The sequence below is a fragment of the Drosophila persimilis genome, unplaced genomic scaffold (genome assembly GCF_003286085.1).
Source record: "Drosophila persimilis strain 14011-0111.01,24,50 unplaced genomic scaffold, DperRS2 tig00000124-arrow-pilon, whole genome shotgun sequence".
Classification (NCBI taxonomy): Eukaryota; Metazoa; Arthropoda; class Insecta; order Diptera; family Drosophilidae; genus Drosophila; species Drosophila persimilis.
The window spans coordinates 11,317,445-11,343,078 of NW_020825294.1; the positions used below are offsets into that span (position 1 = coordinate 11,317,445).

General features: G+C 42.2%; 1 protein-coding gene and 1 pseudogene across 1 annotated transcript; both read right to left on the minus strand.

Annotated features, from left to right (window-relative positions):
- Positions 1-7,085: 7,085 nt before the first annotated feature.
- Positions 7,086-7,796, minus strand: LOC113565447. Its single transcript, XM_026987455.1, has 4 exons — positions 7,780-7,796; positions 7,613-7,721; positions 7,364-7,544; positions 7,086-7,293 (listed from the first exon to the last, which is right to left on the minus strand). Exons 1-4 carry the CDS (start codon positions 7,794-7,796, stop codon positions 7,127-7,129), a joined length of 474 nt encoding a protein of 157 aa, XP_026843256.1. The 3' UTR covers positions 7,086-7,126.
- A 14,999-nt stretch (positions 7,797-22,795) lies between these two features.
- Positions 22,796-25,115, minus strand: LOC6598130 (annotated as a pseudogene).
- Positions 25,116-25,634: the final 519 nt, after the last annotated feature.

Consider the following 25,634-nt stretch of genomic DNA (forward strand, 5'->3'; position numbering starts at 1 on the left):
TAGAGCATTTATTAAATGTTTTGGTTAGATATTATGTTCATTACTAGATGAATTTGCCCTCTAAAGCGTTCCTTTTCTAAGACCAAGCATAAACATACTCAAATAATTGTTTACATATGTATAAAAACTATATTTACTAGTATATAACTAATTTATCTTCGCATTGGCCCCATTGGCAAAACACTTAAGTGTTTGGCTATTTTCAACTAAATTTCAATAAATACCCAACGGACTTAAGCTGTCGACAAAATAAGCCAATTTACTAAGGTGTGTCGGAGCTTGTGTGAGCGTGGGAGAGCCACAAACACACAGCAACACACACACTCGGAAGCAGCGGACAGGACACCAGGAAAGCCAAATGTCGGCGCTGCCTCTTGCTTCGAGCAAAACTCATCAATTATGTTGATGCGACTTGCAAATGTATGGGCGGTCAGATGGTTTCCCTATGTGACCTTTATTAATGACACCTTAACCAATAGGTTGTGCAGGAAAGAGGGACATCCTACCGTTAGGGGTGGCCTTTTGTCGCTGTCCATTGGTCGGAAACACCTCGAGCACTCGCATCGCCAGAGATGAGGAAATGAGTGGCCCGAAGGCCTTCGTAATGAGGGCATCTTATATTAGTTACTTTTTTATTTTGTTTTTTTCATCAACAATACCTTCAAACTAGTTTTGATTCACGATAGAATAGATTTTGATGTTTTTGCTTCGATCTGGTCGATAAAGATATAAACCAAAGATATCGCGGGACGAACTTATGAAATAAAACATCTTAATGTCTATGATATTTTCCATAGGCTTTGGACCTCATTAATTTACTAGACAAAACAAGTTATGAACGCCTTTGAAACGCAAAATGAATTTCCAACACGGAATTCCAACTAAACCATAATAAACTATAGTTTATTTTCCAGTGGGAGCTGCAAACCAAAATATATGTTGTATGTAATGTGATTATCTGTTAGTATTTTAAATGGAACAGGACTCAATGATCAGTGGCTTGGTTGCAGGTCCGAAAGGGGATTGACCACGTCAATGCGTATTTAAAGCCCACATTTTTTCTGTTGAATGAATCCCCCTTTAGTATCGGACAAAACAAAAACAAAACAAACAGCTACGCCACTGATCCGAAAATAATTACGAAAATATTAAACCGCTTGCCATAGCTAATAATCGAATAATCTTGCTCCAATATACGTATTAATTTCAATTATTTCCACAAATTGCCATCAATAAAACGAAGGTGGCAAAAAGTTATGAGAGCCACTACTAAAAATTTAATGCCATAATTAAACAAAGCGAAATGGGTGCCAAATGGAAAGTGGCGATGGAAAGTGGCGATGGAAAGCCACCAACTCGAACCCGATAAAAGCATAGTGGTTATAGAGGCAAATCCTAGCTGACAAAAATGGGCGTGGTTTTGGGCGAGGGCACAGGAGCAGGATGAATCGAGTGGAATACATGCCAGGAGCATGAGCAGGAGCAGGACCACGAGCAGAAGCAGACGGAATCGACTGTATGTGGCGCCCATTTTGTGTCGCCATGGCTGACGTTGTCTACTCCATTAAAATGAAGTTGTGCTTTTTCTCTGTGACTGCCTCTGCTGTTGTTGCTTGGCGCCAACGAGACGTTGAAAACAAAAAGCAGATTGTTCACAAACAAAACACGGGCCACATTTCAATGGGGTTTTACCTGTAAATACTCATAGTGGCACCAGGCAAGAGGGACGACTGGCAGAACTGTGAGCCGGACCATCAGCACGCAGCTGTCCCCCTGCAGATAAAGTATCTTTTTTCCTCCTGTTTTGTTTTCCTTTCTTTTTGCTCTGTTTTTCCTTGGCTAAATAAAAATAAGTGCTTCGGAATACAGACCATCCCCTCCTGTTGCTCTCAATTGACAATAAACATGGAAGCTGAACGGTGCGGCCAGACGGACAGGACTCGGAGAGTAAAACGCTGGTCATTCCCTCAGATGAATGTCTCTTTGCCATGTGTGTGACTCAGCCGATGGTTCCATTCAACGCCATCATTGTGCATTTTATAGCTAACACAGGTCTGGGGTCTGGTCACTGGAACCAGAAAAATGCTTCCTTAATTCATCCGTTTCGATATTCTTAGAATAAATATATTTTTTGGACGTTGATATGCAATATCTGCATCCTTCAAGTGGCGATGCAATTACTTCACTATCAAGTGACCTGTGTGACACCCAGCCATCCTCCCGCCCCACCGAACGAGGGGCGCTGCCCCTCTGATCGCGAACATGCTGGAAATATAGCTGCTAAACTAATATGCTTGAAAAATTATAGCTAAGCCTTAGAACCTAAGCCGGTTCATTTCAGGAATAATACGTTATACCAAGTGGAAGAAACAGCGGTATATAGTTTCTGGTGAATCTTATAGGAATCATGAAGTTTATGTAGCTCAACAAATCGGGGATATATACATCACCCTTGGTCAAGTTGTGCACAAAAATCACACCTAGCTTTTTTCTACGATTAACTAAGGATGGTAGGCTTATTGGTATCAATCTATTAGAGTGAGATGGTATTCTCACATAAAATGTTTTTATGGACAGATTATATACGGTCCTGGTGTACTTTGTACTGAGGGCACCATAAACAGGAGCCGTATTCTGAGATTCTGAGTCTAATATAACACCAAGATCATCCACCAGGGTTATTATCTCAGGAGAACCACCGCATAGAGTAAAACTGTTTTGGGTCCTGTGAAAAACTTATCATCAACTTCATCGAGATAGGTGTTCTTATAGCGATGAGCATGAAGAACTGAAAAGTTTGACCGAGCTATTACATAGCGAGATAGTAGAAGTAGGAGAACCAACTTCTGGAAATTTTGTATAAAATCTTGATTTTAAGTGTTTTAGACGGTATAACTCTTTGGTAAGCCAAGGAGGTTTTCCAGATCTAGTCGGACACGAAAGCGGGACACATGAATCAAAAAATGTGCCAAGGGCATTGTAAAAAATGTTTGTGCTTTTTTTAACATCAGTGCATAAGTACAAGGCGGACCAATCAAAATCCCTAATGAGGCAGCCGACACGTTCAGATGGCCTACTCGACCGATCCAATACAGTTGGACCTATGTCGAGTGACACTTCGAAAGTAGGACGGTAGGACGGGTTCAGGTTTAAAAAGCTTAGATCAAGAAATCGACCGAAGGAATTTTTCAAATGGTTTACTTAGACCGGGACAGGTCAAGCAAACCATCAGCAAAGTCATTTCATGACATCGAAACTAGAACTAGAATCGCTTTCCGAAGTCCAAACAGTACTTGTCAAGTTAAAGTCACCAATAACTATCATAAGACCTTTGTCTAATAGCTAGGGAGAAGTATTTGAAAGGCACACAGGAACTGCTCATAAATTCAGATATCCACAGAAGGTGGAATATCCGATTTCGTAATGAAGATAGCAAAGACGAAAAGAATCAGTTTTACACATAGGAACTCCAGTTTATTTTGAACCGCCTGCGCGTCGATACGAACCAGCATTTCTAAAAATTATCTACCAACCTGAGAACACAAAGAATGTCAGGTTTTAGCCAGGTCTCGTTAAGCACAATAATGTAGGATGCAAATCCAACACTATCTCGAAAATAGGGTGTAGAGCTTACTGCGTAAGCCTCTAACATTTTGGTAAGTTAATAAGATGGAAGAAAGTTTTTTGAATGCGTGGAAGGTGGATGGAAAGTTGTGCGTGGCACGGTGGGCTGATCTGTGAGTGTTATGGGGGGCCATTATTTTTCGTAGCCTTGAACTCCTTCACAACCAAATGCTCCAGCCAAAATTAGGCAACGCATATGGTTGGGGAGACCCTTATCTTAAAGGAGGCTATCTCCTTAATAATATGCAATGGTTGTCCATCCGGAATAAGAACAGTTGACACTCCGGAAAGTGAAGGCAGGAGCTCCCAATGAATTCGCATATGAGGAATACATTTGGGTACATAAAGTATTGCAAGACGCCGAAATCAGCCATACAGAGGGAGACTTTATTTTCAAAAGAATTTGTGTATTGTTCCAATAGTGAGCCTACTTAGTCTGATCATCCGATGCAATAAAATTAAGAACCATTACCTTATTTTTCATCTTCCGATGTAAGTTCCTGTAAAAACCTTTTTATGAATTCCTTCTCCAGAAATATTCAACCTGCCATAATTCTTGTTCTTGCAGTAAACCCGTTGGGATCCTCCACCAGCCAAAATCAACGCCCTCCGCCATTCTAAGCTAACTCAATCACTCCCTCAACCTCACTCACCTCTAATTCGATCAACATCAATTCAACCACACAAAACGCTACACCACAAACGCCCACCCGGCCGAAAGACATTTGTTTATGCTATTCTTTCCATTCAAATGCCACAGCACGTATTCCATTCCGAAAAAAGGGCAGAACAGAGCTGGGAGAGCATTCCCGAAAAGGGCGCAAAAGCAAGAGAATTGAGCATATTTAATAAGTTGACAAAACATATTTCACACGCACAAATGCGTCAGCTTTCCGCTGGCTGCCATTTGTTTGGCCCTCGACTTACTGCCAGCTGCCTACATATGTCAGGCATCATTATTAACAGATTTTTGGGTGCGACACGCACGAAACCCCAAATATCTGAACTCTCAATTTGGCCCCGGGCTGGGGATGGTCTCGCTGGTGGCAAGGTGGGGAAGAAGGACACACAGCATGTGAAAATGTTATTGACATCTATTTCAATATTTATAAACGCGCCCTGAAAGTATTACCATACCCTAGGGGTATAAGGGGTGAGATTTTGGTTTCATTAAGTATTCCACTGAGCTCCGAGTGGCTGGTCCTTAAATAAAGAATTGTATTGTCCAGGCATTAAAGCCCAGAAATAGAGACCCACGGAATGAACTCCGAACTGACAAACTCATGCACAGTCCATCAAAATCAATTTAACATTTCAACATCAATCTCTTAAAGGACATTTTCAATTGTTGTTGTGTGTGTTTTCCTTGAGTGATTTTGTCCGTTGCAATTTTTACCACCAGCAGAGCACACTCCCCCACGCAACGCAATCCAACCAAAGCATGTAAGTCTCATGAAATATGCATCATTTAACATTTACGAGAGGTAGGGTCCGAGCAAGCCGGAACCTTCAGTACATCCTGCGACTGACAGGGGAATTGGCGGAGCTGGTGGCGGAGCTGGTGCCTGGTGGCTGATGGCAGGGCAAAGCGGATTCCACCTTCAGTTATGGTCCCTGGCTGGCCGCAACATAAATGCCACAGCATTGGAGCTGACACTAATACGCAAAGCCTGGTTGGGCAACTAATAAGCGTGTGCCGAGGTGTGCCAACCGGCCAATGCGCAGCGTCACCCCACAGGACAGAAGACAGTGGACACGACAGGGGATGGCCATCAGTATGGCCGAACCTGACTGGGTGTCATGGCCACGCTGTAGTTCTATGGGGAATGGGAATGGGACGGGGGCTCAATCTTAAGGGTAACCAATCTCTGGAAATGCAGCAGGCAAATTAAACCCATATCAAACTAAAAGCATTGAACTGCTATAAGCCAGGCTAGACATGGTTGCTCCAAATATCCCAGGGATAGTAAAACGTGCCCAGCACCAAGCACTTTCAATGGAACCAGAAAAATGTGGAGCACAATCGAAGGACAGTGGATAACATGGGTAAGATGTGGAGAGTGGGAAGTGTAGCAAATAAATGGGGAATCTCGATTTAGTACGAGTAATCGCAATAATTCGTAATAGGACAAGAAGAAGAATCGATAGTTACTAGGGTTTCAATGTACCTTAAATATATGAAAAAGCTATGCCAGAATTTGAATTGTTAAACGTGATGGGAAATTAGTTATGCAACGCTCAGAGACAATCAGTGCTTTGTAAGACACACTAAATATATAGATAAAATAGAATAACTACAAGTTTTGATCGGAATAAAACTATGCTAATTTTATATGTTAGACTAAGTGGATTCAAGATTCATTACATTAACCAAAATTTGTATAATTTTCAAGGTCAAAGGATTATTAAATCATCTCGGGATATGTGAATTTATTTTGTGCCCATTTAAATAATAATGAAAATCAGATCATCTTTAAAATGTTCACCTTCTACTTCAAATCGATAGTACGAGTACTTTTTTGCTTCGTCACTGAGTTTCCCATAGTGCAGTTTCGTCAGACCTTCTTAGAAATTTAAATCAAGGCAAGAGTGAACCCAATACCGAAGACACGTCTCAGACATGCAAAAATAAAATGAAAAGGAGAAAAGTACGTTGCAAAGAGCACAACAGAGAGAAGTGAGAGAAAATGCCCGGGAGAATACTCGAGCAGAAGCCATAACATTGGCATATCTATGCACAGTTTTTTCTGTTCGAGAGTTCAATGCATTGATTATATCTCGATTACGCATACGCCACGACGGCCAGCGCAGAGTGAGTCGTTTACAGATTCAAGATTAAATTAATACCTGCTCGAGTGGGCCCGGTGGGCCAAGTTCAATAATTTATTGATTTCTCCAGTCAACCCGCAACTCAAACAGAACGTCGAACTGGAATCGAAAACAGAAAAGTCGCCGCTGGTTAGAGGGGAACACAGATCCCGGCAGACAACCTTCAAAACAGGCTGGACAAATTATTCCCACCCCACCCCCTTGTGGGCTCATTGCTTGCCGCTGTCATGGCACTTATTTAATTTATAATCAAAATCAGCAAACCCGACCCCAGACCCCCAGACCCCCAGACCACGGACCAAGCCCAGCCGGGTACGAGCCAAGTCAGTCAATAAAAGTCAGAGGAGGTTGGAGTGGGGCTGGAGAAAACTTGTGGCATTTGTGCTTATTTGGACATTCAAATTGCCTCAAGCATGAATTATGTGCGGAGAGCGAATCAAATTTGACTCGAATTCATTCCCTGTTTTGTCCGCCATTGGAATGAATGTAAATAAGCGTAAAGATTCGCTTAGTGACTTTGATACCAAATGTTGGCCTTTGTTCACTGATAAGTAAATTGAACTTTCCTTTAGTTTCGAGAGCTGCGAGAGTTCAAAGTTGATCAACAATGCTTCAAGAAATGAAGGTATAACTAGTTTTACTTAAGGTTTATTTTTGCACAGCCCTCCAAGGTTCAAACTCTGTATTGTGCGTCTATATACTCGAATTCTGTACAAAAAGAATTATCGGTGTAGTTGAGTAGTCTCAGCGGGAACTTAAAATTCCTCTTCAGTGCATTCGAAATCGATGCTATGGTTTCCGCCGTGGGCTCACGTTCCTTGACAAAAATGCTGATTGATCCTGGAATATTTTTCAATGTTGAATATTTTTCGAAACCCAAACCCAAAACGTTGGATGGGATAGTACTTACTCATATGCTGAAGTTTGTTGGACCGATTTTTATCCTGATAGCAATAATATTGCACTATGAAATTATCGTTATCTGTTATGCCAAACTGCGACCAAATGCTATAGCCCTGAAAAGTACGTTTTACGCACTTTTCTTGGAGATAGTTTGGGTGAACTGCGTACAGAAACCAACTTCCAGTGAACTTTGTGCGAATGAATACTGATAAAGGTAACGATTTTTTTTGTATTAAATATATTTTATTTAATTTACCGCCGTCTCTTTGGAAAGCTCATTGGGTAGGGGCATAAATTTCGGACACTGACCGTCAAAGGATAGCCTATGCTCCTTGCTTAAAGTTCGGCCAACCACCAAGAGTGCACTTGAGCGAGAATTGTCATCGAATAAATGGCAGGTTGAGGTTACATCTTGTGACTTACCAAAGAAACTTCAGCATGGTAAAAGCGCTTTGAATACTCCTCTCTACAGCGAAAACGAATATCAGCAAGTACCACAAATCGAGTTAGTCACACTTTGTTGAAGCATTTGCGGAAATAAATTGTATAATTTGCCTAGATTCGTAACGCTACTCAAGTTTGTGGCATGAAACAGGCAATGTTAATATGCAACGTTTGTATACTATATATTATACATACATAGGTCAGCTTCTATAAGTCCCTTCGGTAAACAATAAGCTATACCCGTAGACCTTGACCGCAATCCTTCCAGCCGATATCAAGCCATTTTCTTTCAAAGAATAATAAATTATTAAAATGCGTTGAATATCACTTCGCGGTCCTCATTAAAACTCAGATGCCCGACAAAACCTCAAAGACCCCACAGACAGCCAGAAGAACAACCTTTCACCGAAGATGATGCGGCTCAAGAAGGACTGTCACTCTCGACGGGTTGCCTCCAAGTAGTTACTCACTTTCCACTAATGACATGCAATTTAAAGGACTTTAAATAGTGTCGCCTAAAAGTGTGCCAGCCGCTTGCGGCATGTCAATGTCATTATACAAGAAATGGCAGAGGGACGACGCGACGGAGACGGAGACGGCGAGGGCGACGGCGACTGCAAATGCAGCCGCAATCCTCATTTATTTTTCAGTTGCTACAAATAAATGTTCATGGATACATCCCAAAACAAACAAGCAAATACACAAGTACATATATGTATATGTACATATGTATGTACATTGATGTACATATATATTTCTTATATATAAAACAATATAAATGCATTTTTAACACACAATATATATGTATGTATGATGTATGAGCATATGCGTGGCTGCATTTGTATGGCAACTGAGCAGAGGAAGGCCGAGACGAGACGAGACGAGCGCAGCGGAGGTCGAGCGAGTTTGTAAAACAATTTTTATGCTCCAATTTACAATCAAGACACGCACCAAAAATTCATTGCCACCTGAAGCATGTGGGAGAATAAAGCTGAAAGCGAACAACAACGGCTGACGAGTTGAATTGTGCCGGCCATCTCTCGATTCTCGATTCTCGTTTCTTGTTTCTCGTTTTTATACTTTAGAGAAATTTTGTGGCTCTCGAAAAGGGTCTTTGGCGTTGGTAAGACGTGGTAAAGTGAGCTTAGATTGGCCCAGATTGCTGAGGAATTACAGCAAGAAATCAACCGCAATTACAATTTCTGAAATAAAATCAATGAAGCCGATTATTAAATGATAACAAAAGCTAAAGCGTTCATTTTAACTTTACAATATTTACATATTGGAAACCTAAGTCCGAAAAAACAGAAAATAATAACTTCATATACTTAAAAAAAAGTTACCGCGATATATCTTATCGATTCTGTGTTCAAATTCGTCAAGATTTATAATTTTCGTGCACCCACAATAAAAAGGCAATGCAGAACTTAAAAGGATTATGCTATTCCAATATCATTTGCGTCTTTTCTTCCTTACAACAAAGCTCTGAGATGCTCGAAAGTGAATTATTCTCGGAATCCGAAACACACTGAAGTTCATTTCATGTTTACTTTATTTCCGACTCTAGGCAAATTAATTAAGAATAAACCCAATGCGATAGGCAACACTCGCACACAAATCGAAGAAGCGAGCAGCCCAAAATGTTTCTTCTGCAATTTTGTGTAGTGGCAGTGGCAGTCGAGTGGGAGGGAAAATAATTACACAGCACGCAGCAGACAATGCGAGGTGAAAATTGCATTTGCCAGAGCCAGAGTGGGGTGCTCGAGAGAATGATGGAGATGGCTAGGGCTAGGGCCATAGTAAGAATGTGCGCGAATGAGGGCTTTGGGTAGTACAGTAGTCGCATTACATGCTTCTTAAGTATCTTTCGCCTCATACGTGCCTCGCGTCGGGGGCTAAAGATATTTATACGAACTTGTTGGTTCTGTTTCGTTTGCAGGCAGGAAGGAAGGCGGATGGAGGATGTAAAAGGGTAGCGAGAAAATGCATTTAACGAAACTTGAACAAAATTGTAATGTAAAGAAGGGGAAATTATACAACTTGTTGTTGCTGCTCCTGCTCCTGCTCCTGAAACGGAGCAAGTCAAGAAGTTGCCTGCCTGCTCCTTCCGTGTCCCTGTTTATACCCTCCAGTTGTACGACTATGTGGAGCTTTCTTCCAGTTTTTCGTTGTTTTTTGTTGGGAGAAAGTGAAGTCTTGGCACCTTTATTTAAGAGACAGCCCCAAGGAGCTTTTGTTGCTGTATGCAGCAGATTGAATAGCAAACGTGAGAGGAGACCTTGAGAAGTGCTCGGGAGGGGGAGGCGACATATGTTATGTCTTCTCCGTTGCCTGAGTCAGGATGGAAAATGGTGCCTCCGCCAGCATAAAGTCATTAAGTGGGGGAAATGAAAATAAATTTACGCTTGGTAAATAAATCTCTTTGATTCTGCACTTCTTCGCTTCGTTTTCGTTTGCCGAACTACTGAGAAATACTTTAATTAAGTTTTAATAAAAATCACACCCGAACTAAGTTCAAGGGGAACGTGAAATAAGTAGAAACTTTCTGTATTATATTTCAGATAATCTTTATCAAGTAAAATATTATGAATATTATTAACTTATTTACTTTATTTTCTTTTCGATGGGACAATCTTTCATATCGAAATTCCCTTCATTGACTACTTTGGAATTGTTGAAATAATTTTCCACTTTTCGTATCTAATCGAGAAATGTTGGGATGCATGAACTTCATACTCCTAGAAGGGAACGTACACAAGCTTCTTAGCCAGTTTCGCCGGCACCTCGCTTAGCCCATTTCAGCAAATGCGTAAACATTTCACGTAATCGCTCAACACCTAATCAGCATTCAGCTTCAACTTCAACCCTTCTGCCGCTCTTGGCATTGTGATGCAACAAAGTTTGCACTGGGTAGCATGGCTCAGCCCCAGCCCCAGCCCCAGCCCCAGCACCAGGCCCTGCCCCTATGAGATGTTACGAGTGCCAGCCAGCATCCCATCAGCATCCCCATCCCAGGAACAGAAGCCACAAAAGTTGATGCAATGAAGGGAAAAGGGAAACGAGCAGAGCCACGTTTATCGCAGTTCCTTGTTGCTTCAGAAACGATTGTTGTTGTTGTTGCTGCTGGTAAGCATATGAGCATAAAGGATATACGCTGTAAATTTTCATTTTTATGAAGTTACACAAAGTACAGAAATGTAGTTACATTTTGGATTAAACTAAGGTAAGTATGCAAAATGTTTGAGTATACCAACATTACATGCTTGCACTTATTTCTTGGCACAGCCACCGACCAAACAAAAAACAAGTAAGCAAGAAAATCATCCCAACTAAATAACGAAATTAAACTAAAGCAACCAAAACTTGTAACCACACCCACAGCCTTATGCTTGCAGAAGCTCCAACAAATCTATTCAAATATCATTGTTTTATTTTTTGCAGAGGATACCCTAAGTATTATCTGAACTTAGGAACTTAGAAATCCTTTAAAATGAAAAAAATATATCGCTATGATTACCTGTTGTGGTCTAATAATATCTGGCCAAATTCTAAAAAGGACCTCCAATGAAAGTTCAATCGCTGTTATATTTAAGCGTCACCAAGGACTCATCTATTACCAAACACGAGTATGCGGACTCCAGCTGCTTTTCTCTCCAGGCGACAAAACCGCAAGAACTTTTCAGCGATTCTTTCGATTTTCAGCTGTGTCTGAAATGCGGGGTACGCTATGGTTGATTTATTTTACATGTCACGACATAAGCGCACTTCCAAGTGCCAATCGGAGGGGTCCCTGCTGCCTGCTGGGGCAAATGTGACACGTTTGGGTGTTTTCGTGCGTGTAATAAATTTTTTATATGTACTGCGCAAGACAAAAAAAAAAATGCTAAATTCTTAATCGACACCTGTCAATAAAGCATTCTTCTTCCATTGTCGTCTGGTCGTGATGGGACTGATGTGTTCTCTCTGTGCGCGAGTGTGTGTGGATTCTGCTAGGACTGGGACACTTCTTTCCCTTTTTAATATGCCTCCCATGAGTTTAATACACATCCATGCCCGTAATGCTATGCATACTCTTATTCCTAGCTGCCTGTGGGGCTTCTCTGATTAATATCCGCAAGTATTGACAGCTGAGATTTCGTGCCATGTTTCGAGTGGCCCACAGACAGAGACGGAGCCAGCGTTGAGTTAATAAAACATCGAGTGACATGTTTTAGGAAGGGATCGTGCGTGAAATTCTAAAAAGCGCAAATCCTTTGCGGTTTTGTTCCCGTCCTCTTAAGCCGCTTGCCATTGTACTACGCTTAGCTCTTAAATTATTGTCGGTACTTTTTTTTATTAAACATTGTGCATTGTGTGCAACTTTTGTACAGGGCGTAAGTAAACATAACTCATACGCTGCGTATGCCGCAGTTACCACATCGCTCGGGTGGAGGACTTACTAGAGTCGCTGTTGACCTCAACTCTACACCTGGACGGGGTGTTAGGTAAGCTCCGAAGGCTGCGGCCCAACAAACAAAGTCTAATGACAGAGATTTATGCTGTAATTGCATTTAGTGGGTCGACGGAGAGAATGAAACAATGTTGGGTAGGGCCAACGATGAATACTGAATACACTTGCTATGATTTGATATTATTTGAGGGGTGCTTTTATTTCAAGGAGTACCCTGGAGCCCTACCTCTGCAAACTCACAACCAACCTAGAATTGGCTGAGCTGCTTATATTGCATGTTTGCGAATCGCTGCACATAACCGATTGGTCCATTCTTTGAAGGTAAAGGGTATTCGTTTTGAAAGAAATGCGGCATAAATAAGCACTGAAACCAATTATAAGTTTTGTTTTGCTGCTTGCAATTGCAACGGTGCCCACTGCACATTGGCCGGTGCCTGCTCGGTGACGGTGACATCGGGCAAATGGCAAATGGCCAGGCACAAAGTTTAATGAAATTGAAAATAAATGAGAAAACATTTTACACGACGTTCCGTTCGAGATTGGTTGCAGAAGCGGGAATGGCGAGAAACTCGTTTGGATTCAGTATTTTAATTGCAAAATGGCAAAGTTAAGCGTACGCTTAAAATGAGGTGCACAAACTACAAAGCAAGTAGCTGGGCTCCCAAGCTCATCGCTAGTCACAGAGGCCCTACATCCTACTACTCCGACAACTCCCATCATCGTCGTCTGCAGAAGCAGACCAAAACAAATGGCCATATTAGCATAGTCCAAGCTCCTTCGCCAACATCCAACCCCCATTACCATTCCTCTTGTCCAAATACTCCCACACACACGTGCGCACTTCACTTGGACTTCATTGCACTCGGGGAAGCACGTGAGGAGAGCTCAGAAGAGGGGAAATGGGGTTTACACACTTGTGAGTTTTATGGGTCAAGTGTTTATTACGCCCACGGGCGTGGCACGAGGATGCGAGCCTGAGAGGACGTAGCTCAAAGGCGATGCTAAATTGTAACACATTGTTCCGAGAGCTAGAAGCCTGAAAGTGCCTGTTTACTTATGTAATTGTGACGCTTCCGTGGCCTACTCCCTCTGCTCCAGCCACGCCCAGCTCCCACTCCGAAAAGCCACCACGTGCGGCTTTTGTCCAAAAACAGATTCACTTTAATCGAAATTTAATTGCGCGAATAGGCGACACTTTTAATTGGAGATCTGTCCTTGAGCGCAGTACAATCAGTCCATCATTTATTGAGTATTGCAGCATCATTTGCCAATGACTAATTAAGTGCAGTCAAGTGAAACAGGCAGACTCTCTGAGTACCCATCTCCGCTCTCCCTCAGTCTATTGCTTTGCCTAATAATTGCAGTTAATTGAGGAAAATTGCCGTTTGACCAATATACTGAGGGGAGCCTTTGTTGTCTGTCTCCTCCTCGTACGTATGAGGCATGTAAGAAAAATATTTGTTAAGCATTGATTGCCAACCATCCAGGCGGGTCCCTTCGCAAACGATAGTGGAAATCTTTCTGTTGCCAATCTTTCTGGATAGCACAAAAACATGCCTGAAAACGAAGGTAATTGATAGCTGGGCTCCTTGAGTGCGTGACAAATGGGTAGACAGGCTGATTGAAGACATAATTCCCCTTGTCACAGAAACTGTTCCTGTCCTTGGGATCCTTTAGAGAACATACATATTGTAGAGAACAACATATATTTAATATCTGAGTTGAATAATCGAGTAGTAGCTAAATAAAGAAAAGCAATACACTCTATAACGGTTCTATGTCGCGTCAATTGGCTTGATTGTATAAGTACCTACTACTGTAGTGGATTAATTGAGTCAAAGTAAATGGTTTTCGCAAAATGAGTAGCAAATAAAAATGAATCTTGATAATCCCCCATTTGAACCCACAAAACACCTTGTAAAATCAGTCACATCAAATCCCATTTAATCTTTTATTTCATTACGTATTAACACACTCATATAAAAGCCTGCTTTTTTTGTTATTTTCTTTTTGTTGCGTCTGGTTGTTGCTGCCGCACGACGGTGACATAATTTACGCTACAAACACAATTTACCAATTAATTAACGAAGTGATTAACGGCCCTGAGCCTGCAGCTCGGGGCCACGGAGGCGTGCAAATCAATTTGAACGCACTCTTGCTCTTTTCATAACTCCAAATTAAAATTAAACTGTGCGTAGAATTCCACAAATAAAGGGATAGAGACGGAGAGAGAGAGAGAGCGAATCGGAACCACTTTCAAGTTCAGACAGCCATGAAATGACAGGACACTGTGCATCCTTTCGCATGTCATTCTGGCGGATAAGCGGGAAATTGTGTTGACAGTAAAAACCTGACGAGTGAGGCTTACGTTTTTGTTTAGTGATTTTTTCCAACGGAAAGAAGTTAATGAGAAAAGCTTTCGGATGTACGAGTCAGTGAAGTCAGAATTGATCTAAGATTTTGCTTTCTTAAGTTTTGCCTCTTTAAATTTCGCAATTTCCGAACCTCACAAAGCCTACCAACAGCCAGAAGTGGGGTTCCAAAGATGTTCATTAAAGCCCCATAAAAGTAGAAACAGAAATCACCTCCATCGCCAGTTGTTGATGTTTGACATTAGACGGGAAAACTTTACCCCCACTAGAGAAGCAGGCGTAGCAGGCCGTCCCAAGCCATTGGGAAATTGTCTAATTAACTGGCTAAGGCCACAAGAAACAGGAAACAGACTTCTCTTTGGGCCATTCTGACCCAACAAGCTCATCCTCGCTCATTCAGAAAACTAATGACAATAATTTGGCAACTCTCATCACCAGTTTGCCGAGTTTCTGTTTCTGGAGTACAATAAAATAAATATACTCGAGTCTATTTCGCCACTTACATACATGTCATGGAAGCAACTTTCGAGACAGTCATTGTCTCTATGGGGATTATGGGGCAAAGTTTATCGTGGTGCAAGTGGGAAGCCAACTTCCGCATTGAGATACGTGAGGTATTATGCGTGGAAATCAACTCCTTCCGTTGCCACACTCCAAATGAATGTGGCAATGAAAATGAAACTGAATGAAAATTCGGTGCATTATTTGTCACGTTCGCAGTAGGCAAATAAATACGAGTAGTTTGCATTGACTGCACAGCGTCGCGCATACGTATACGTGATGTTATTTCGTTTGACATCCTCGCTGTCCTCATCATCATCATCATCGTGATCAAAACCAGCATCATAATTGGCCATCAGCGGCCGCAGTGGCAGCCATGTCATTGAGCTTTATTGTTTCACAAATCGAATTCATTTGTATTATACGCGCTCCGATTGTTTTTGTGTCTTTGGTGCTTAATTTATGCAATTTGTGCATTAAAATTTTCACATTGACACAAAAAGAGGACTAGAAATAATGGCTTTGATTTTGCAGTTCGAGGCTGGAACTACACTTTGGGATCCAACTATTCTATTGTGTTTAATATTTTGCCGATATTCTTGGCATCTTCCATGTGTCGAATATCGTTTAACTCGAAAATGGAATTCGCAGTCGGGGCTTGAGTAAGAGAATTTAGTAACAAACTCCTAGCCTTATTTGCAATACTCTTTGGAAGAGTATCGAGACTGTGCGTTTTTGTGCATTTGTGGGGCTTACGAGTGTTTGTCATTTCAGTTTGCTTGTATTTCGGTATGATTTGGGAGCAGCTGCAGGTGGAATCTGATGGAAAAGCCACAAATGTGTCCTAAATTCGTGTTATTTCTTTTCAGAACTTGATGAAAGGATTGATGATCCAGTGGCATTCTGTTATTGAATGCGCAAGCAAATTTTACTCTAGACCACCATGAAGAAGTCATTAAATTTCCTTGTATTGATTGATTATCCAAAAAACCAGCCTATTAGTGGCCCGATTTGACAGCAAAAAAAAGAAATGTCCACAAAATATGCTTGTCAAAAGTTAATATCCCATAACGTGGCCATTATGTCGGCACAGGGGCGAATAAAGGACCAAAATGAGTTCAAGTTACGCTCAAAAACGAAAGCGAAATAAGGGGCCTGGAATTCGCATCCCTTTGGCAAATGTTGGAGCAGCCCTAATTGTCTGGCCGACGTCCATCGGCAGCCTCGTGTTGGCCTTTGTCCGCCTTCCAAACTTGCCCCAGCCATTGTGCGCTGGCTCCTTCGTTCTTGAATGGAATATTGAATTACGTCTAATGGCCAACATCCCATATAATGCTGGATTACAAAGACCCCAGTTAATAACAGCGCAAGAGAAGAGCAAACACACACTTTTTTTGTTTTTTAATAACAATAAAGACATATTTTAAATATTTGTCAACCTTTAATCTTTTGCCCAAAGCACAGGCATAGCCCCACTGAAGATATTAAAGCAGCTGCAGTCTATTTGAAATACGAACTAGACCAAGAAGAGTCCACTCGAAATGTATTTATTCTCTTGTCTCAAGTTGAGGCTGGGTCGGTGCAGATCGAAGGCGATGTTTATTTGATGGGAAGTGAAGCTCCAATACCCTACTGAAACGTTCAGTTCGTGTGGTACAACAGTAGACATTGAACAGTTTTAATTTTATTATTTTCTTTACACAGGACTACTTTTATTTGCAGAATTGATCAATTTAATTCTATTCGAACATCTTTTCCACTCAGCAAAGTTAACGGACTCATGGCAAGAATCAGACTATGATTAAAGGATGCAGCCAGGACCTTTGTGTGAAGGTCCTTCCCGAGAATAGAGAAGCTCATTGAGTGGATGCCATGGCTTTTGTTTGATGGCATAATAAATATTTCGCCTGCCCTCAGTAAATAGTGCAAACAATGGCGACCGCTCCACTCCACTCCGCTCCACTACTACGAGTATCCACCGTTCGAAAGTCTGTGCAAAACGCAATGTCCAAGCCGTCCACACAAGCGGAAGTTCAATATGTTTGCATAGGCCCAAGGAGCAGATTCTGTGGAAAGGCATCTGCGAAAACGGGGTACGGATGGGTACGAATGGATGAGGTCAAGGGATGGAGGCCTTTTGTCAAAGCCAGCTCAAAGACAGCAGCCCTAAAATCGCTTTTTTATATGCCATTGAGTCGTAGCTCTCGTGGTTTGTTTGCTTCTCTGACCTCTGCTCCCCGCCATTTTGATGGGAACTGTTTGCCTTTGGTATGTGTTCGATTCGAGTGGGGGTCCTTAAAGCGAGGATAGAATCAACCATCTAATGGCAATCAATTAGCAAAGATTGAGCTGCCGAGCAGCATCGGACTGCTCATAAAGGGACAACGAGTTTTTCTCTCCGCCTTTCTGTTTTGAAGTGTTTGCCTTCAAAAGGCGTTTATGCTACTTCCTATCGGCTTTTTTCCACCGTAAATACCCCAAAGTGAAGGGGCGATAGGTGCTAAAGCTAAATAACAAACTTGTTTCGGATGATTCTCCATTCTGAGGTTCTGCTCTCCTTTTCTTTTCAGACTTTTTCCCCAACCAAATATAAAGTTCGAGTGACAATGGCAAAGCAGGGAGGAAGGAAAAGGCTACGCACACGGAAGTTGCCTTTCATCGAGGTTTTCGGCTTCTCTCCTCTTTTCTTTTCTTTTCTTTTCTTTGCTTCTCTTTATTTATTTTATTATTTTGTTGTTGTTGAAAAGTAAATGAAGCCGTGTTTGTTGAGGGTCTTAGGTCATAATAAAGATAAATGATAAGAAAGTGATAAGACCTTTTTTTAAAAACCAAGGAACATGGAATGAAGGTAGCCAGGAGGGCTTGAGATATTCAAAAAGTGTTTAAGGGAACAGTGTGTCAACGGTTTGAAAAAAGGATCCATTCATTAAGACACGAAGAATTATAAATAAGCGGAGATTTCTGGTTGAGTTCCTTCCATCAATAATTCTTATAAACATCTCAATATCTGGATAATATCCCTTCAGGTAGTTTTCCGATCTATCAAATCTAGTTGTCAACGTAATTACCAAAAATTTCACACCACTGTGCGATTTCTTTTCCTTTTCATCACTTAGCTTGTGTAACACGAAATTCAGGCCGCAAATATTTGGCAAACAAGCGTTAATCCTTTTGGAATTCGGAGCCGCCGCTTTTTAGATGACTTTCCAGCCAGCCGTAAACTTTGCTCACATTTCGCCTGAGCCACACAAAGCGGCTTAAAGCAAACAAAATTCGATTACGAAAGAGCAATCATAAAGCCACTGAAAAAATATGAAAGAAGGCCGGAAAAGCGGTTGGTGTAAACAACAAATTGATATAAACGATACGACAGATGAAGACTTTGGCAACGGCAGAAGCATGGCACATAAAAAATGTCTTAATAAAGTAAATGTTTTAAACGCTGCCGCGGGCAATTAAGTCATGATTGGGAGCGGGGAAGAGAGATTCGAGCGTTGAGGAAACCCGAGCGGACAGAGGCAATATCCGATTCTTGAAACAATGCCACATGGAGGGGAACCTGGCCGCAGCAAATATTTGCCAAATAAATATCAAAGGCCATCCATCAGCCACCCCCGCCTGCAAGGGCCGGATAAATCAATTGGTTGTCGTCGTTAGGATTTAACTTTCTTAGCCCACCCTTGCCGAAACTCCACAAGGGGTGGAGCACCCCAGTTTTAGAGGCACGCGTCTGTAATACTGTCGCAGGAATTATGTGCAACATTCGACTTCGTCATGCTCGCAGTTTCCGCTGGGGGGCTCCAATATCAAATGTATTAATTCCGTTCATCCAGAGGGCTGGGGGTGGAAGTTGGGCTCTAATAAAACTGCAAATGTCTGTCCGCTCTTGCGTTAAGCAACGCAAAGAAGTGCTGCAAAGTCGTTGGACAAATGTCAAAATTTGCGGCTATTGATTTGTCTTCCTTGCAGGGACATTCAGAGGGTGCCATCTATTGATCAACGGGAAGAGGGAAATGACGTCTATTCTTATAAAGACATACGAGCACATAGACAAATTGTAATGTCCTGGAAGGGCGTATAGTGCGAGTGTGTTTGTGCACAGAATGCATTTTAATTTGAGGAAAAGGGGATGGCATTTAAAAGAGGGTGCTGTAAGCAAAATGTGATGGTGTGGGTGCTAATGGTTTGTGACCATTATAAATGCTAAAATTAAATTGCTCGAACGTAAAGTTAAGGTTATGGCAAGTAGTTTAGAAGTGGAGATGAGATAAATAGTGACGGATGAAGCTATGAGATGGTTTTAGGGGTGGCAATGAAATCCTAATGGGGGTGGAATTCGGTGGGAAGTTGTACTTAAATATGGAAATTTCTATAAACGAAGACTGTGTATCTGTCAAATTTATTTTAGTTTTAAGCATTAAGTCCGGTCTATTATTTAAATGCGATCAATTACGAAAACGTATCCCATCTTTGTGTAGAATATTAGAGACTTCCCGCACTATGACCGATACTATGAAGGTGCCCTGGTCTCTGGAACTCTCAATAGACTTCTCCCCTGGTATAGCGGCAAATTCCTCAAATTGGACAAGGTTTCTCCGATCATGTTCACTTCGGGCGACACCAATTCCTGATGGAGATGGTGTCCCTGCCAAATCCTATTGGCACCAATCAATTTAACATCAACTGTTCCAGCCTTGCAAACCCTTCCTGGGGAAAAAATCCTGTCAACCATCTCACGGCTCTAATCCATTTGCGAGCTGGGGCAACAAGCTCGGTATAAATCCCAGAAGCTAAAAAAAAACATCAAAACTTTGCACCAACCTATCCTCAAACGGAAAAGTGAAAAGCAAACCGTCAACGCAGTTTTGGTGGACACTTTAAAAATTCTAGAGGGAGATAGACGTGGAGGACTGCCATGGATAGTTCCAGGTCGATAGAGAGGGAAAGCCAAACACTTTAAATGCGATTGCTGTCACGCTGGATGACGACTGGCTCCGCTCCGTTCGAGATGGTAAACAACGAAAAACTTGAACCCAATGGCTCTACACCGTCGCTATCACTGGGGTGGGTCCAGGTCCAGGCCTCACTAGCACTGAGCCCCACCCATGAGGCACCATCCCCTAGCCGCCTCCACCTCCGCCGTACGTAGAGTAATGTCAGCAATGCGATTTACGACCATTATTCAATCAGTATGACTGTTTGTCATTTTGTGCGAGCATTTTTTTCGTCTTTCGCCTCTCGGTCTTCCAGGGGCGATAGAGATGGAGATGGACCTACAGATGGAGGTGTCTCCTCTGGGGGAGGCTAGCTTGTGATGTGGAAGTCGACTTGACGCCGTCTCGTCTGTTGCATTGTTGGAAAAGCTTTTTCTAGGGGTTTCTGGCCATGCTGTCCTTGTCGGGTTGTCTGTATTCTGGTCCCTGCCCTTGGTCCTGTCCCCAGTCCCAGTCTCAGACCCTTTCCCGATCCTGTCCCTGCCGCATAGTCAGTCAACGTTGACGCGCGCTTTTAATGCATTCTTATGTCATTTTTTGCACTGCACTGCACTCGAATGTCATTTCTTTTGTATGTTTGGAGCACGGAACAACTCGCTGCTTTCCCAGCCCCGGAAAACCCCAATCCCAGCTCCAACCACTGAGTGCCCCGCACCACCCTCTTAACCACTCTTCATTGCTGCCGTTGTTGTTATTGTACTTTTCGCTTTTCATTCATTTTATACTTTTAGAATTGAGCAAGAGAGAGAATGAAGAGCGAGCGAGAGCGAGAACGCGCCGTCGCCAAACTTGAAATTGTGGGCGCATTTCATTTATGTTGACAAAAGGGCTTTCCCCACCCATCCGTTTGCCACCCTCCTCCCTTTGTCTCGCCCAATTTGGGGACTCTTCCCGGACCCCTGGCGCCCCTTGTTTGGGGAGACCCTTTTTTGTTTCGTGGCGCATTCTGGCTTCATTTGGAAGAGTTGATGCTTTGCGCTTTTGTTGCCTGGGGCAACATATGACATGCTATCCAGGGAGGTAGGAACAGGAGTGGGGAAATGCTTTCCAGGGTAGCTCAGGAGTGGGGGAAGGCCATCTGGTGAATTGGAGACCTCGTGTATCTCTGAGAGGAAATGAAATGGCAACAATCGGTAGCTTAACGTTGGGTGCGTTAATTGATTTTGATTGAGATACCGAACCACCATGGATGAATTCCAGATTTAAGAACACGCGTCCTGGGAAACGGACAAGGGAACCCTTCAAAAAGCAGGAATATCAATGAAAATTCATTGAAATCGATAAAGAGAAATGTATTTGAATTGGTTGGAGGTATGGATACTGACGGACTATTTGTAAACGCCAATTTCTATTTGCAATATTCTTCGGTTGTCGTGCAGTTGTTATTTGTATACCCGGTAGCTTGAAGATACCAAAAAAACGCAGAACCATAGAGAGTGACCATATCTAACAGATTCCAGAATCACGATCAGTTCGTACTCCTTCCACATGATTAGTTTAGTTTTTTTTTAAATACATTGATACATATATACATGCATACATATTACAGATTCCTAACGCTACAGTGTTTCTACTTTATGGTAATGCGCTAGCCACAAGGAGTTCACATACTTTTTTGCCTTCAAGCAATATGATTAACTTATCCATCGCAGCACAAAGTGCAGTACAGTGAACCGATCTTTGTTATTGTGTTTTTTGTATTTTATATTTTCTGACTGAATGTATTTTATTTTTAAATGCTTATGTTTAGCTTATGTTATATTTTTTTGTAGAGTTTGTTAACTATATAATTTATTTCTTCCTAAATTGCGTTGCTCTGCTGATATTTTTAGTGTTACTAGCTAACTTGATCAAAATTCGAATATAATTTATTACAAATTCTTTGGACTTAATGGTCAAGTTTGTACAGTATGGTTCAAAGTTCTAGTTGACGAAGCAAAGTTTAATCTATTCATTCTCTCTATCATACACTCTTCATCGTGCAGTGTGCGCTCTGTAACGGAAGGCAACGTGATATAGCGGCTGGCAACGGTGTGAGAAGAGAACGAAAGATGTAGCGGAATAAAAAACATGTGCGGAAAAAACAAATAAAATATTCTAAAACGCTAATCAAATAAATGTACATATGTCAGTGGAAAGGGGACAAACGAATACTCTACATTAATATTTTATATTATATTAATTTTTTTAATATTAATATTAGAAAAGAAGTAGCGTAGTTGATATTTGACAGATATGTGCATGAACTGATTTTACGATAGAATTGTTTAAAATTGCTGTTTATTCTAATTTTTGCATAAATATTAATTAATATATAAATATATATATCTTCTTCCTAGTGGTATAATACCAAAAGAAAATGAAAAAGAGGAAACTTTAAATTTTTGCTTTAAGCGTTATTCCATTGAAAACAGGGACCGTAACTGTTTTAATTTTTAAAATAAAAATTGTACGATTCAATACCTTTCATATGATACATCACATGTCATTCAAGGACATACACCTACAATCCTACTCTTTCTTTTTATATTCCATTTTTTCTTCTACATTCTATGGCAGTATATGTAGTATTTATTGGCAAACAAAATACCAAGATATACTAAAACTAACAAAAAATACCACAAAATTCCAAATTACAAAATATTATAAGTAAACCAAGTTAAAACAATTGCATCAAATTTGTGCTAGGTCAAAAACTAATAATTTACTTTTACATCGATTTTTCTGTGGTATGTTTGTTTGTCTGTTGCATTAGATACTGCCATACATTCACTGTGTACTCTGTACTTGTCTGCTCTGTCGTATCAGACAGAATAAGTCGATTCGGGTAAAATATAGAAACAATCTAAAAAACAAATATACATCCAATCAAGAGCTGAACCGACCTACTCGCCGGGACACGCCAACTGGTATAGAAACTGCACCAAAGTTCTAGTGGGGCGTCCTGTCATTTGGCCCGCTCGGAGATACGGTATCAGGCCGTACGTCGACATTAGCCCTGTGCCAAACGTGTCCAGATGAGCCCAATCGGAGCAGGGGACCAGCTCGTGGAGCACTGCAGCCGCCAGACAAGACGAGGCAAGCCCATCACCATCGTTGGAGAGATCAAAACTTCTGTGATTTGCCACCCGGCGCTTGTAGAAGTCCCACAGCGGGAATCTCCACAGCCGATCTCCGGTGAGTGACCCAGCCTTCTGGAACTGCTTCCAGACGAAGTGCGAATTAGACCAGATACCCGTTGCACCGCCGCCCACGGCCTTCTTGATGCCCTTGCACATGGATCCGATGTCTACAACCAGTCGCGGCTTGTATGTCTGCTGGCCATAGATCATGGGATCCGCAATGACCACTACGCCAGCGCGGTCCATATTTCGAATTGCCATGGTCTTGGCATTTAGGAGGGTGACCACGTCTCCTGGCTTGACGGCCATGCCAGAGGGCATGTTCTCGCAGAGGGGGAGGATGGCCGTTATGTTGATGGGAAGTGACAAGCCAGCAGCCGCTCGCATGGCCGCCAGAATGGAAGCAGCTCCATTTACATCGCCACGAAACTCAGCCATGCCCTTGCATGGACGCAGATTGATTCCGCCCGAATTAAAGGTTAAGCCCTGGCCCACCAGCAAGATTGGCTTGTCCTCGGGCGATGTGCCGCAGTAGGCGAGCTCTAGTACGACAGGAGGCTCGCAGCTCCCCTTGGCAACCATCAGGAAGGAGTGCAGCCGCTGCTGCTCGATCCACTCCATGGTGCGCACCTCCACGGTGATGCCGCACGGGCATAGCATATCCACACCAACCTGTGCCACAGCGGTGGGTGTCATGCAGTTGGCCGGAGCCTCGCTGATTCTGCGTGAGAGGTTCTGCGCCTCCGCCTTGAAGAGGCCTCTCGTCCAAGAGTCAGTATCGGGCGAATCAAATAACTCCAGCTTGGGCTGGATCGAGCGTAACTTTTTGGACAGATTCTCCTCGAAGCGCCAAATGGCCAGGGTTGCGCCCTCGGCCGCCTGCTCCGGGTAGTCCATGTTATCCACATGGACCTCAATACATTCGATTTCTTGCAACGACCTGGCACCCACGCCTGCGGCTACGCGGACATTCTCCATGCCCTCGTCGAGCATCTCCAGTTCATTGAAGCCTATGCCTTCTATACCAACGCCCACCACGCACACCGACTGGAACTCTTCGTCGATGTTGTTGAAAACCTTGCCGCGCCCCAGGCGACCACTGATCTTGGTCTCGCATATCAGCTCATTCAGTTTGCCGTTCAGACGGTCGTCGATCTTCTCGCCAGCTGGCGTCAGACGTGGCCCCCTGTCCGCCTCCTTCTCGTACAGCCCCAGGACGAGTCCTTTTCCTCCCTTATGGGCGTCGGCACAGGCGATCGATGCAAGATGCCGCTGGTTCAAAACCAGACGGCCGATCAGGTCGTGGCTCACGCTCTTCACCACTGACCGGGCCATCAGCAGTCGCGAACTCATGATTGTATATGTATATGTGTCGATGTGAGCTGTATAAAAGTAAATAAGGATTATTTATAGCATAGTCGAAAAATACAAAATATGAATACTAACGCGAACTGAGTTGATCGTCAGCTTTTTGATTTATGGCTTAGACCACTTTTCCTGCAACTTCAAAGAGCATAATTATTAGATAGATCAGAAATGTGGCAGCAAAATGGGTTTACTATGATAGCTTAAGGGACGGTTACAAATATATCTTAATAATTGCGTAAAAATCCATACCAGTCTATGGTACCTTCACTAATTATGTACATATGGATTTAATTTATAGTTTAGTTTTTTGAGAGCACCCCCAAGAACCTGCTTACAGAAGTCTCTATAGCGCTTTATATAAGTGGGGATACGTAGTAGCTGGGCTTAAACTCACCATCAAGTAAAAACGATGAACAGATTGGGGAGGATCGGAAAACCCTCTGATCCTTTTGAGCTGCTGCAGGTCCTGTAGTTGTGAATGTTTTCTATATTTCGATCAACCGAATCGCTATGCAGTACTGAAGAAATCGAGGCAGAATGTCAGGAAGTTTTCGTGTTACAAAAAAGGGTGAAAAATACTTGGTGTTAAAATATTTAGATAGAAAGTGATTTGATATGCTAGGATTGCTAGCAATGCTTGCTAGGATTGTTATACCCAGTACTCGAAGAGTTTAAAGATATATTAGTTTTGTGGTATATGTGGATGAATGATGCGATTTCAGCTATATATTCTTGTCTATGTGTCTGTCTCTCCGTCTGTTCTTCCGTCCCGATACGCGGGTAGTCTCTCACCAGCCCCGTTCCGCCTCAACAAACGACGAACATCTCTGACATTCCAAATTTGAAAGATAAAGATAAACGGATGAGTACCGAATAATGCCGCGACACGCAACGTTACAACTAGTTCATTTTATATTTATTTAATTAAGAACATCCCCTAGTTGTAAGCATTGAATGTGACTTGGATAAATCGTCTTTCAGAATTCAGATAAATTCTTATCATCAAAAAATATACATTGTTAAGATC

What these genes read in the sequence shown, in the direction of transcription:
- LOC113565447 (XM_026987455.1), bottom strand. An exon ending in AGCTTTCCAAAGAGACGGCG is followed by an intron (nt 7,545 to 7,612) that starts GTAAATTAAATA and finishes ATTCGCACAAAG; the next exon opens with TTCACTGGAAGTTGGTTTCT. An exon ending in CAACAAACTTCAGCATATGA is followed by an intron (nt 7,294 to 7,363) that starts GTAAGTACTATC and finishes AAAATATTCCAG; the next exon opens with GATCAATCAGCATTTTTGTC.